This window comes from Pempheris klunzingeri, chromosome 12 (genome assembly GCF_042242105.1).
Source record: "Pempheris klunzingeri isolate RE-2024b chromosome 12, fPemKlu1.hap1, whole genome shotgun sequence".
Lineage (NCBI taxonomy): Eukaryota > Metazoa > Chordata > Actinopteri > Acropomatiformes > Pempheridae > Pempheris > Pempheris klunzingeri.
In genome coordinates, this window is record NC_092023.1 from 15,957,542 (window position 1) to 15,972,974 (window position 15,433).

Sequence of the window (15,433 nt, forward strand, 5' to 3'; positions counted from 1 at the left end):
CTTAGTGGATGAATATTGAACTGACATGAGCCAGAGTGGTAGTGACAAGATGACTGACCACATGCTGTTTCGTTGAGCTGGAAACCTACCCAAACAAAATCGTCTTCTCAGCAAACCAGTGGTTGGTAAAATTGTGTATTTTTTGTTAATCTGTTTAGTATTAGCTTGCAGAATGCCTAGAAGTACGTTTTCTATTCTTTTTGGATAAATTAGCAACTCTGAGCTAGTTCAAAAAACGATGGGCCAAAAATGACCCTCTGGGTGTATGGGTTAAAAAATGTCGGGTCAAAAATGACCCTTTGGTTCTTTGAGTGACTTTGTAGATGGAGAATGGTGACAGTCCTGTATTTGGCTAAAGCCTTGAAATAAATTCATTTGTATAATATATTTTACTAAGTTACCTCGGTAGTACAGGGCCAGAGACTAATACTTATAATAACTATAATAATATAACAACTTATTACTTATTTTATATATAAATATATAATAAGTAAATTGCCGTCGATGTTCTGTGTGCAAGGACCTCAAAACTGAAATGCACTGTGAAAAATGTGCAGTTCCTCTCTGCATCAACAAAAACGGAATTGTTTCAAAGACTACCACAATGTCCAGTGTGAGTTCCTCTCTCTAGCAGAACAGATTTTTTGATAAGCAAAGACCCATGCTGTTAGTTTTTTGGCCTTGTGTTCTTGTTTCCATTGGCCAAAGTGTGTTTGTACATTTGAAATCCAGTTCTAACATGCAACAAATAAAGCAAAAAAAACATTGTTAAATGTAGCTGTGTGGTTAACTGATTATTTTCCTAAGTTTAAGATAGTTCAAATTTGGCCCTAATCCTAAATTAGGGAATAAAGGATTAAAATTGAAAAAGTGGATATGTTGGTGTTCAGTGAATTTATAGCAGTCATTTAATGCATAGTTCATAATTTTCCAAAGAAGAAAAGGGTTCTTGGGTTCTCCGGGGTTAAAATGGACAAAGGAGGAGACTAACACTGTACAGCAGCTATTGATTTCACGGAAATCCCATTGGGCGTTTCGAGAAAGTCTTCCTACTTTTAGCACTGCAGAGAAAACATCTCTTTTTTTTTTTTTTTTAACAATTTGAAACCTAGTTTTATATGCTTTATATGCTTCTTTTGTTAAATCATTCAAATTTAGCTGGGTGGTAAATAACATTTTCCTGTGGCATACAAACTAAAATATACATTTTTGCTGTCCCACTCGAGGAAGCCGGAGCAGCGACACGCCACACAGCCTCAGGCAGACGAAAACCAGGAAACACACAGTCAAAACTTGTGGTCAGGGACAGAAAGCTGTACCGATTACCGGAGCAGAGACGAGGAGGGATAGTCAGGGCTAAGCAGAGTCGAAACCGGGAGATCAGTCCAACAATGAGTGCTGGAGAGTTAGGCATAACGCAAAGACAATCTGGCAATGAGTGAGTGAGGGGATGTGGCAAGGTGGTGAGAGGGAAATCTCATAGCAGGCAGGAGAGCAGCAGAGCAGACTGTGACAATTGCTTTACACAGACGCTCAGCACACGACTTTCCATATTTGGCTCGGGTGACTTTACCCTGAGAGACGGATCCCCCACATTGAGTCGGCCAAAATAACTCACTGTGGGCCAAAATGCATCTCATCCATTTGTCTAGCCTCGACATCTTGTAATTGCACATTGTAAAATCTAGCACACCTACCACTAAAGTAACCCAAATGATGAATATGAATAAACAGAAAATACGGTATGTAGTTTAATTTATTGTTTGTACAGTAAAATAATAAAAAAGTTAAACAAATACACTTTTAGATAGACATACATTAGACATACAATAATGAAACTGCATTTGAAACTTAAAAAAAGTCCTACAGACGTGTAAAGACAGACATAATAACTTATAAAATACATATTTCATTTCCCTTTGTCAAAGCAATCACGGTGAACCAGAGCAAGTTTACTAAAGCATTTCCCAGCAGCCAGTTCTCCCACAGCAGAGACAGAACAACGCTTCCTTGTATCCAAAGTTAGGTGTCTTACGAGAAAATATATCAGTATATGACAGCGTGTCATCGCTCCCTCTATTTTCCCCCCTTTCTCTCTCTCCCTGTTCCTCCTCCTACATGAAGCTGACTGTGTGCATGTTGTCATCATTCACACTGCTGAAATGCTGATATCATTGCTGTCTGTTCTGCAACGACAGAGAGAGGCCAACAGCTTGTCTATGATCCCTTTCCTAACGAAAACATACAGAGCCATGTCTGCAAGAGGACCCAACTTAAGGAACATGAAAGACACATCATTCAAGATGCTGTTTCTTGCTCCCGCTGCCAGGGACCAAATAGCACTGGGCAGGAACAGTAGCGTGTAAATAAGCAGCACCAGGACCAAAATTCCAACAATTCGTCGTTTTTCATCAGAGGCAACACGGTCAGCAGCAGACAGGGCTTTCAGGGTGCCGATCAGGAAGAATATGAGCAATGGGAAAGGAACGAGGATGATAACAGCAAAGATGGTTTCAGGGACCACAAAATTAACCCAGAAATGGGAAGGGAGCAGATAAACAAGAGGAAGGGCCCAGACTATGACACAGACCACCACGGAGCTCTTGATAGTTCGTCTGAAGTGGTACCACAGAGGCCAGGCGATGACCAAGTACCTGTAATAAAACATGGACAAAGTCTATGAGGTCTCTCAGCATTATACAATTGCACTCAAAATTGTTCAACCCCCATTGCAAATTAGGTGTATTGCCAAAATTTACAAACTTTCAGCTGTGTTAAATGAACAGCCTAAACAAGAACAATTGTAATAGTTCTGCACAACTGATATTACCGGTTGTTTCTCAGGTTCAACACAATTTCCCACTCGCAATAACTACTGCAGTCTCAAAATTATTCAACCCCTTCTTCACCAGCAGCGTTAGTACTTAGTGGAACACCCTTTACTGTTATGACCTTCTGCACACGTCATGCATACCTAAACACCAGGTTCTGACAGTGTTCCTGGCAAATTTTAGTCCATTCCTCATGGACAAGCTCTCTAATGTTCTTGGGCTTGCATGCTGCAACTGCCTTCTTCAAATCCCACCAGAGATTTTCTATGGGATTCAAGCCAGGAGACTGTGACGGCCACTCTAGTTTTTCGGAAGCCAAGCAGCAGATGTGTTCTATCTTGAACACACCTGATGCAACTAACGCAGCCCTTGGTTAGTTACATCAGATGTGCTTGAAACAACACCTGATTTGTAAATATGTGCACTTAGGGTTTCTGTTCAGGGGTTAAATGATTTTCAGACTGCAGTAGTCATTAAAAATGGCATACTGTGTTGATTTGGAGAAACCACCTGTAATATTAGTGTTTTGGTATTTCAGTTGTTCTTGTTTGAGTTGTTCATTGAACACAGCTGAAAGTTTGTACATTTTGCCAATACACCTAATTTGCAATGGGAGTTGAATATTTTTTAGAGCAACTCTATAGTAAAATGATGGTGAGACAGAGAAGTGGCGCCACACATACTGGGCAGACAGTTACCTTTCCAGGGCGATACACACCATGAAGCCAACACTGGCAAGCACACCCCAGTAGTATATGTAAAAGACAATTTCATATAATTTCCAATCATTAGGTTCTGCCACCTCAGTGATCATGCAGCAGAGCTGAATTAGGTCAGAAATGAGAAGGTTGATGACGAAGATCGGAGCGACATGATCATTTCTCACCTGCAAGAATACAATAGAAAAAGTAAATAAGCAATTGTAAACATGCTGTGAACTCCACATCGTCCCAAATATATGATCCTGCTCTCTCCAACAGTTGTAGAGACATTTTTGCACTTTTCATCAAACGCTCATTTGTGCTGTCAGAAATATGACCAATGGCCAATCACTGTAGTAACATGACTGTGGCTGTTTTCAGAATACCATAATAAGCTGGTATTCATACGAAGTATGACACTGAGTATGTACACATACACATCCATCTACCAGAATTAATTATTTTCTCAGATTTAGTGACCCACGTCTGCATGGGCAGTTCTACCGCTCCTGGTTCGGAAACAGAAATAAACTTTTAGCTTCTGAAATAAAATGTTTGAGACAGTTCTGATGGAGTCATTACTTTGTTCCAGCCTTCTGACACCTAGCCAACAAGCCACAGAAAGATCATTTACAGACAGACATACTGTGCAAAAGAAACATGACACAGATAGTTTATATATGTACAGTACTGTGCAAAAGTTTTTGGCTGGTGTGAAGAAATGCTGTAAACTAAGAACCCATCCATCATCTATACTGATTATCCTTCAGGGTCTGGAGCCAATTCCACCTGACTTTGGTCAAGACGTGGAAAGAAGATCAAGAAGTCCTGGAAGTGATGGTGTGGCCCCCACAGAGCCCCGATCTCAACATCATCAAGTCTGTGTGGGATCGCATGAAGAGACAAAAGGATCTGAGGCAGCCGACATCCACAGATCTGTGGTTAGTTCTCCAAGATGTTTGGAACAACCTACCTGCCAAGTTCCTTCAAAAACTGTGTGCAAGTGTGCCTAGAAGAACTGATGCTGAGTTGAAGGCAAAGGGTGGTCACACCAAATATTGATTTGATTTAGATTTTTCTTCTGTTCACTCACTTTACATTTTGTAAATTGATAAAAATTAACAATTAAATTTACATTTTTTAAAGCATTTTAACTTTACAGAATTTCTTCAAATCTGCCTAAAACTTTTGCATGGTACTTTATACACATACATAGATATAGTGTACATACCAGTGAATAAAGAGCATAGATGGCCACGAGGATCAGAGGAAGGGTGATACCAATGATAATGCATGTCGCCACATACATGATGTTGTAATATTCAAAATATTCCTCCATTCCTCAGAGTGAAGCCTGTTGTTTGAAAGATCAGGTTAAAGATTATTATAGGTTTTTTTGTTCCAGTGTATACGTGACATTGTGCAGTGACATCACTGAATGTGTGAGGTTCACACAAATACAATATACCTATAATATACCAACAATCATATCAGATCAAAAAATCACTTTCACTCTACAATATATAAAACAGTATCTACTAATAATATTTGGTTTAGGATGTTCTGCCTGTCTTCTGTATTCGATGTCCCACCCCTTGTTGAATGTCCCTCTGCCCTCTGATTTTAGATGAGGAGGCTTTCAATCCACTTGATGAAGCATCTGCATGCTTGATCTTTTGTGTGCAGTTTATGCACTACAACATTTGAAATGCATGAATTGCATGAAAATGTTCCGGGGAGGTTTGTTTCATGTGAGCCTCATCTCTGTCTGTCCTCACATCCTGTTTGTCTCTGTTGTCTCCAGTCGATGAAGGCTACAATATGCCCCAACAAACTATCAACAAGCTACACAACTAAGATGATAGAAGGTGGGCACTATTAGAAGGTATTATTTTATGTTTATAGCATTATCAGCTGGCTCATTAAGTCACTGTAACCTGTCTTAAGGTTACATAACTCTGTCCTGTTGAGAGACTTTTCATGAATGGTCGCAACATACAAAACTTATTTTCATATCTCAGCTGTCAACATTTCCAGGAAAACTGGAAACATTGCTTTGAATACCTCTCAGTGAATTCATGCTAGCACAGACCAATAGACATGATAATGTCAATAATATAATTATATAAAATTAAATACTGTTGTGCTTCACTATACGGTGAATAGCACATGGTGAAGACGGCATGTTTCTTTGTCTGTGGAACTATTGGACTCCTTTCCCCAGTGTCCCCCAGTTTCACAGATAGGTGTGAAATCACCCCCGCACCCAGCTCCACAGTCACCGTTGGCCGGAGGGGGGACAGATGATTTTACGACCTCAGGCCAACAAAACCAGTTCACCCCCACTGAACTGTCTCTTTTTCCCATTGTCTCCCCTGGAGGGGGACAGACAAGCTCTTTTTCCTGGACCTCTCCTCACAAGAGCAGGCCACCTCCTTTATGGTAGCGACACAAGGTCCTGCCTGAACTAAACAGACCAGCGCCAGCAGGTACGACCCGGAGTCTGCAAGCTGATAACCAACAACAGCACACCAGCAAGTTAGTACAGAGCTGCTAAATAACAGGAACAAAGGAGCGACCGGATTCCTCCAGCCTGCAACCACACAGCAACGGACAAGAACCACACCTTTCCTCCAGCAACAGGCTGAGAAAGCAGCATCCTCAAGGACACTTCTTCTCCCCTTTAAGGACTGGTAACAAACTCTAACTGGGCATAATTAGCATAGCATTACTGCATACATGGTTTACCCCTGTTAATGTATTGACTTGCTTTAATGTTCATTGAGTTTGATTGTTGTGATGTGTTGTAGTTACTGTGCAGCCATTAAGTTTAGTTGATGTTAGTTTGTTCACACAAACACAGAGTCTACACATAACTAACCACCTTTTCTTAACCTGCACCTTTATCTCACACACACACACAGTTTTCAACAGGCCACTGAGGGACAAAGCTAAGCTAACAGCACTTAGCTTCCTTTGTCTCCTCAGCCCCACACCCCAGGGGGGCTGCCCATCACCATTTGGGCTCTCCCCCACCTTTGTGGGCCCATCTCACATTCCTCAGCCTTATCGCGCCACACACACACACACACACACACACACACACACACACACACACACACACACACACACACACACACACACACACTCTTCCTATTATATGTTAGTTTAGTCATAGACACTTAGTTAGATTGTTTGATTGATTTTGCTCTGTTTTAATAAATGTTTTAAGATCTGCTGTCTCCTTTAATGTTGTACAAGGGTGAACACTGCCAACCTCTACACTGTCAAGAACTTCAAAATCCGTCAGCTAGCTATCAATGTGGTAATTTTGGTAGTAATTATTAAATTAATTATAAAACATAATTCCAAATTGATAGTTTAGTATTTTTATGAGACTAAATCAATTAAAACGGCTATCTTTTCCTCGTTTTTCAAGGTGGTGCCCCAATCGAGGCAGTTCCATTCATTTTAATAATTATTAATTATCTTTGATAATTATTAATCATTTCTGATAGCCAAATTGAACTTTACTACATGTTAATGCACAACAATACTAAATACATAAAAAGCCTTTGTACCCATGTTATAGGCACATCTAGATAACTGTAGTATTATGTATGCTTACAGTCCAATGGTGTCTGCATGTTACACTTTGCATATTCATTGTCATACATTTTTGTAAATAATAATCTCTACCGTATAAAAAAGAGATATGGCAATATTTACCTTTGAAAGCTGCAAGACCCCTCCCTGAATGAGTTCCCTACACCAGTGTCTGATGTTTTGTCCTTGGATCCAACCAGTCTACTGTAAATATGGTGAATGACAACATGCAGTACGTTCCTGATAATCGACACCTGCTCTTCGAAGGAGGAGAGAAAAAAGTAGTCAGGCATGACTATGTCATGTACATCAGAGTAACAATCATAAGCGGCAGGACAGAATAATGTCAAACTTTCAGAGCGTATAAAATACTTATAGGTCAAGGGTTTATCTTTTTTATCTTTATGTTGCATTAAATATTTCAAAAATATTTTACTCCAATCCCATGTGAAAGGGAGTTATTGCTTGTAAATAAATAGCGCACTAAGTGATGGTTTATGAGAGCCCAATTTTTGTGGGCTGAAGAGGCTGCTATTATAATATATAACCTCCTAAACCGGGAAAAGCATGAACTTCCTACATGCTTTTACTTTTACTTTCATAACTGCAGAATGCTGCTTAGTCATGTCCTGTTTCTTGCTTGTGTGCAATTAGTAGTTGCTACTTGCCAAGTATTTCAGTGGTTGAGTTTTATATTTACCATTTTAGTTTTGTTCTTTCATCCCTGTTATCCCTAAGTCCTTGTTAACATCTCTCTTTCTCTCTCTCTCTCTCTCTCTCTCTATATATATATATATATATATATATATATATAGATAGATAGGTAGATAGATAGATAGATAGATAGATAGATAGATAGATAGATAGATAGATAGATAGATAGAAAATCTTAACCTTAAAGTTTCTAGGTATTCACTTTCAGTTTCATTTCTGCTTCAGTGAGTTTGAATGCGTTTATTACGTGGGATGAATACAGATTTATGCAACTTTTGGGCTTTCCTCTTTCCCCTTCCTCTTTTTCTTCAGTATGCGCTGAGAAAACATTTGAAACTTCAAGCATGGCCTCTACACAGTCAGCCAGAGTCTGCCTCTGCTCCAGGGAATTGAACTCAGTGAGCACAGTGACATCTGGTGGCTCAGAGAAAGCAAAGCAGCCCCTGAAGCTTTGGGCCCAAGCACAGAAATTGAGAAACTGATGTCATTCTGCATTGCACGCAGAAAGTGGACGACAAGCTTCCAGTATTAGTCGTGATTCATTCTATTGTCAAGATCATCATCCCTGATGAGTTAATTACAATTAAACTAACTTAAATACAAAACAGGATGATGTGGAGGGACAGGCTGGAGTAAGGCTAAGTGAGTAAAGCTTAAGTTGTTTTCTGAACAGCTGAGGCCAACTCTACAAACTGACTAACATTCAGTCCACCAGTTAATCTAATTATCTGTTTAATTGATTAGTGAGTATATGCTCCCAGTATTCAGGCAATAAGCAAAACAGTGTTAAATTGTCACATATTTGAATGGGGTCTGGTGAGATATCTTACTTAAATGGCACTTGTAGTGGCTGTGTTAAATGACACGATGTACAATGTTTGTGCAAAGGGACTTCAATTATTGTCAATCAATTATTGTTGTTGTTGCAGGCTTCCATTAAATAGGGCTTTGACATGTCATGTCAGACATTCCTTTGCCCCTTGTTTACCTCCACTCAAAACCAGATAAAGAGCAAATACCTTCTTCAGCTACAACTAGAGTACATTTAGTTTTTGTGTGATAAACCCTGAGGCTATGGACATGCTATTTATGTAACATGACTTTGTTTGCATCTACAAACAGGTTCGACTACATACAATTGTTCTTACATTGACAAATGAAAAGTCCAGAAGAGTGTATGAGTGTAACAGGCTGTGGTTATATAACATATGATCAACATAGTAAGTAGGAGCAGCTGATATATCGATGTATGTGGGTATATGTAGTCAGTAGCCGATGAGGGAAGTGGAAACAGATGAACAGGAAAGGTAAGTTCAGTGCAGGCTGGCGCCACATTGACTGAAAGTGGCAATGTTTTCAGTCAAATTTAACTGAACAATTTCTTAAATCTGTTTTTGAAATCAAAGTTTCATTAATTTGTTTTTTCTTTCATTGAAACAAAAAAAAAAATAGGTCTTTAGGGGTGTATTGGAAATGGTATTTCAACCTCTAAGTTAACTGACAGTTGAGCCCTGCAGGCATAGAAATGCAAAGTAAACACATTTGTTTGGATAAGTAATGAGGTGATTTTGTTAGCTGTGGTGTTGAGGATCAGTCCATTTCGCATCTGTACTGACCTACGCCAACACTTGCAAGTAAGTTTTTAAGCTATTCAATGTGCTAGATAGATAGATAGATAGATAGATAGATAGATAGATAGATAGATAGATAGATAGATAGATAGATAGATAGATAGATAGATAGATAGACACACACACACCTTACAGTCTGTTTTTGGTGTAGGGTCAAACATTTCTTGTGTTGGGATTGCACTGGGACCTAAGCATTTCTATTATTCTGGCTACAGCTTTGAATGTAGATAGGAAATAAGATAACAAAAGCAGAAATAATTCAACTAGAAACTGAACCAAAAAAAAAGGTTCTTCAGTGGACTACCCTGTCTCCTTTATAAGCAATTGAAATTTGAAAAAGTGAATACATTTTTTGCAACATGTGGGTGTCTGACTCTTGTGTAGGTGGGGTGGGAGGTCTAATAATTGTCCGCTTGTCATCGGATTTGATGATCACGATTTGATTCTGTCCTACTGGATACACTTTGACATGTCTTCCTTCATGAGTAATAGAGGCACTTAAATACACCAGTAGTTGTGCTCTCTGTCTCAGGATAAGGATGACCTTGGTGCAGGTGGCAGTTATTGGTGCCGGGGCAGCAGGTCTTTGTGCCGCCAAACACATCCTGGCCAGCCCAAACAGCTTCGCCTTTCCTGTGGTGTTCGAACTCAGCGGTAATGTTGGTGGCACTTGGGTTTACGACGAACGTGTCGGTATGGAGGACAACGGGCGGCCCATTCACAGCAGCATGTACAGAGACCTCAGGTAATTTAATATGCACATTAATATGTGTGTGTGTGTGTGTGTGTGTGTGTGTGTGTGATCACACATGCACAGCCTATGCAGTACATCCTGACCATCTCCCAGAGCAGACTACCAGTGTGTCATCTGTGTCACCGCCCACTCCTACAGGACCAATGTGCCGAAAGAGGTGATGAAATTTCCCGATTTCCCCTTTGAGCCCCAGCCGCAAAGCTTTGTGTCCCATCAGGAAGTGCTCAAGTACCTGGAGAGCTATTGTGACAGCCACAGCATTCGGCCTCACATCCGGGTGAGTCTTTCGGGCTGTGCTGGTTCAGACCAACAACAGCACTCGTCAATCCTTTCAACTGGCCCACAGCATTGGGGACAGTGCGTTAAAGCTGATATTATTGTGCATTCTCACTGTGCCTCTGCTGCCTTCTTTCTTCTGGGTCTCCCTACATTTACCAGTTCAACACAGTGGTGGAAAATGTGAAGCCTGTTCTCATGACAACAGAGGACGAAGAAGTGAGGACCACCTGGGAAGTGACATCATCTGATCCATTAGGTTGCTGCAAAACAGAGACCTTTGACGCAGTCTTTGTCTGCACAGGGTAAGATGTGTTAATGTGGGTATGAGGATAAATGAATGAATTCAGTTTATTAGTTTACTCAACTTATCCACACTGCAACTAATCTTAGTTGTTACACTTCATATGTTTTGACTTTCACAGTTTGACTGATTTCCTCCAGATGCCGCTTGGGGTCGCCAGAATGCTGCGACCTCTTCTATCCTTCAACTGTCTTAACCTGTTAATGTCTCCCTCTCTAAGGCACTTCACTGACCCTCACATCCCAGACATACCAGGGATTGAGAACTTTAATGGTACAGTTGAAGTTAATACGTTTTCACAACCATGACTATTTTATTAAGGTAGCATGTCAGATTATTATTATCACTAAGCTTTTATTTAAGATTGGGAACTCTTTTTTCAAGAGAGACCTGCGTACAATGAAAAGCACTATACAATCAAACAGAGAACATACACAATATACATCTAGAAAATTAATAAATAAATTAATAAAATGCAAGTGTGATTGCGAGTACATGAATATAACGTTTTAAAATGTTCAAATGAAATGAGAATATGCTATTTGATTTGCTTTTGGAGTTTATTCCATTTGTACGCAGCATTGTATTTGAAACCACATTTTCCAATTTAATGTTAAAATATCCTAAGACCTGACATTGTAAGTGGTGCATTTAAGTGTAACCAGAGAGCAGAGATAACTGGGCAGTTTTTGCCTTAGAGCCTTATAAATAGATAGCATAGAATACAGTACAAAAAAGATAAACTTGCACGACTCACAAATCAACAGCAAATCACTGACTAAAATTAAGAAATATGACAGTAGCAGTCCACATTGCTGTAGTGTTGATTTTAAAGGACAAAAACCTTAACCTTTGTCAGTCTTTGATAAGATACAGCATGTAAACAGACAGGTTTGGAGCAGTTTCCCTTGATGTCAGTCCTTGTGCTAAGCTTGGCTCTCATACCTCTCTGTGTGCAGGACGCAAAGACAAAACTGATGTCACTCCTCTGTCTCTGCATAGGAAAGGTGCTCCACAGTCACGACTACAGGTATGCCAAGCCATTCTCGGGTCAGTCTGTGGTGGTTCTAGGAGCCGGCTTCTCAGGAGTGGACATTTCCATTGAACTGGCCAAAGCTGACGCCCAGGTAACAACTTATTCCAGCTCTGCTTGATGGAATTGGCAAGATTACCTTATCTTTCTCTGTGAAGAAGACAAATAATGATTTACATCATTTACTGCTTTTCAAGATTCAAGGTGCATTTGAATCTTGAATTTTGAAAAGCAGAAATAGAACAAGAAACAGTGTAAGAATGTAATGTCACATGGGGGAGATGCTTGGCCATGATTAACAATAATGAAGACGCATCCCAAGCTAGTTTTGACACAAATGAGGTTGACAATACATACTGTACGTATTCATACACATGCCAGCAATAGCACATTATTTTGTTAACATGTTTAAAAACTGTACCACATCAGATGAATAATGATGCACAGACCCCACATCTATGTGGAAATAGCTAAGCAGGGCAGGGAGTCAAAGAGCAAAAAGCCGTGGAGTCACTTCAACTTGTTATCTTCGTGACAGAAAATAATGCAGCCTTTTATCTGGGTCAGGAGAATATGCCACCTCATTTAAATCTGATTAAAATCTAATTTAAATAAAATTGGACATTAAAGAGTTAGTTTTTTGAAAACACTGAAGAAACAATTTCTTTCTGTGTTTCCATTTGTCTCTCTCTCCCCAGGTCACTCTGAGTCACGGTCGCCCTCGTTTTACCTGTCCCCTACCTCCTGGGCTGCATCAAGCCAGTCCAATCGAGGCCATCCAGGAGGATGGCAGCATTCGCTTCCAGGTTACTAAACTCTAAAAGCAGACTAACACCCACACACTAATTCTAACGCAGTTTGCGTGCGTGTTTTCCCTAAAGAAGTGATAAAGAAGAATTTGGTATTCTTTTCTAAGGTGAAGACAATTGTATCACACAGAAAAATGGTCATGATTAGTCAAAACAAAAGTCAAAAGTAAACCTCCATCTCAGCAAGATGATTCTGCAAAAGTCAACTCATACTGTTACAGCAGTTACAAGCTTCTGTTACAAGTAACCAATTGTTGGCAGCAGCACTTCTCTCGATGCATTGTTAGTATAAATGTAAAGGGATGTATTCTGGGATGATAGAAGGGATGTATTCTGAAATGTGAAAAGTGTAATTAGTGAATAAGTGTTTCATTTTTCTATTTTTCTGACTATGTCACCATGACAATAGTTAATAAAGAATGACTTCCAACTGCTTTGGCAAGATGGCATCTCAGTTTTTTAACTTTGAGCAGCTGCTTCAAATGAAAACCATCATAAAATGAGATCTAACTGTAACTGACACTTTGATGCACTTTCACACTTTGATGCCAGGATGGCTCAGTGGGTGAGGCTGATGTCCTGCTGCTTTGCACCGGTTACAACTTCAAGTATCCATTCCTTGATGCTGCTCAGCTGGGTCTGGAGATCCACGACCATCTGATCACTCCCTTGTACCGCTACATCATTCCCCCCGCTTTCCCCTCACTATTCTTCATTGGCCTCTGCAAGCTCATCTGCCCCTACCCCAACTTCTACTGCCAGGTGAGGTAGAGGATGTTATCAGCAAATACCAGCCGAACTCTGTAGAACATCACAGATTTTCAAAAATGAGGAAATGGGGTTTGGTTATTCCTATTTTCTTTGCAGGTCAGATTTGCTGTGGCCACGTTGGATGGCACGGCCACCTTACCGTCTCAGGCCCAGATGGAGGACGACGTCCGGAGAGAGATGCAGGAAAAGGCGGCGCGTGGAGTCCATCTGCGCCACATGCTGAGTCTGGACAAGGATCAGTGGGAGTACTGCCACTCACTGGCTCGTATCGCCGGCTTCCCACCACTCCCTCCAGTTGTACGCAGCCTCTTCGAGGAGGTGCGACGACAGCGTGCAAAAAGTCCTGAAAACTACCAGAGCCTCAGATACAGGGTGATTAGTGACTCCCAGTGGGAGCTGATCCAATAACTGATCAGGCTGGTAGTCCTGATCCCCAGAGGATAACTCCTAATACTGTATTTGTAATAGAAGACTACCCCTGATTATTGTAACAAAACTTTACATGTTTTAGCTGTACGACTGATGAGCATCTTATATTATTATAATAAACTGATTGTATCTTCTCCTATGTTTTAACATTATCATTCTTGCCACTGTTGTCATTTTTCTCTTACTTTTCATATTTAAAGCAAATAATACTTACTTTGCCTGGATTACCATCACGCAGAAGTCCATCTCTCCAAGTTGTGTGTGGCCAAACAGTTGCGGTGGTTAGAACCAGTCGGGGTTAAGCAACAGGCAGGGCAACTTTTTCTATGGTGGCCCCAAAAATAGGTCAGCACGGATGTTACTAAAGCATCAGTTATATCTGAGCTGCAGAGGATTCACTGAGGGATTTTCTTGATGGGAAACATGTTTTTGCTTTTCTCCCCACTGGCTTTGGCAAAAGTTTAAACTAATTTATATGATTTTTTTTTATCTGATAGTTCGAAGTTAGCCTGAGTTCATCCAATCACCTGCTCAGTATTTTTTGAACGTGGCCTTTCCAAACAGTTTCTATGGATGACATCTTGCTGTAATTGTCTGTGGGTGTGAGGTTGCAGATATAGTAAGAAAATCCTGTACATACAATAAAAGGAAACACCCGACTCAATCAAACAATTCCATTCCATTATGTACACCGCTTATCCGACAAGGTCACAGGGGAGCTGGAGCCAATCCCAGCTGATTTTGAGCGAGAGGTAGGGTATACCATGGACTGGTCGCCAGCCAGAAAACCCAAGAAAGCACGGGCAGAAGTCCACACAGAAAGAGCCCAGGATTCGAACCTGGAACCTGGAACCTGGAACCTGGAACCTTCTTGCTGTGAGGCAACAAGAGTGTTCCCTGGTCTGCCATTCAAGATTAAGGTTCGTTTGTGTTTAGGTGACTAAAACTACTTGGTTACGGAGAGGAAAACAGATTCTGTCAAAGTTAAAAGAAAAAAAAGTATCTGTCAGTCCAAAAAGGGATGATTAAAGCAATGCTTTCTGGTGATGTGAGAGATGAAATACTGCAAAATACTGTAAAACAACTGAGAGAGAGACTTTATTGCCAGTCACTGCATCCAGAGGTCAAACAATGAGATAAAAATGTATGTCCTGTGAATATCACACAACAAAATGAACAAATATCACATTACTACATATTTTGTTTCTGGTTCTCACTTTGATTTAAGGTCATAATCGGGGACAATACAACTCTAAAAAGGATGCTACAAATGTGTCAGAGATGAAATACACATTGTAACAGTAAAAAATAGTACGAGATGTCAATCCAGATGTACATTTTTACAACCCTAGGTGCAAAAAAATAATGAGTAACACTGTCTTTCCAGGATATGCATGAGGTATCATGTACACTGTAAAAATGTATGTTAAAAAACCTTCTTCAGTCATTTGCATAATATATATGCTGGATGGTACAAGGGTGGCAGGGTCCAGACGGGGGTCTTGGTGGGGGACTGTCCTGTAACTGGAATATCAGAGGTTTGATTCCTGAAAATGACTATTGATATAAAGAGA

General features: G+C 40.3%; 1 protein-coding gene and 1 pseudogene across 1 annotated transcript; one reads left to right on the forward strand and one right to left on the reverse strand.

The window, feature by feature from the left end:
- Positions 1-1,823: 1,823 nt before the first annotated feature.
- Positions 1,824-7,321, reverse strand: LOC139211139 (G-protein coupled receptor 4-like; annotated as a pseudogene).
- Positions 7,322-10,022: 2,701 nt separating this feature from the next.
- On the forward strand, positions 10,023-13,952 carry LOC139211210 (uncharacterized). The gene is made up of 8 exons (XM_070841492.1): positions 10,023-10,228; positions 10,376-10,514; positions 10,676-10,818; positions 11,038-11,090; positions 11,820-11,944; positions 12,549-12,656; positions 13,212-13,421; positions 13,527-13,952. Exons 1-8 carry the CDS (start codon positions 10,023-10,025, stop codon positions 13,836-13,838), a joined length of 1,296 nt encoding a protein of 431 aa, XP_070697593.1. The 3' UTR covers positions 13,839-13,952.
- Positions 13,953-15,433: the final 1,481 nt, after the last annotated feature.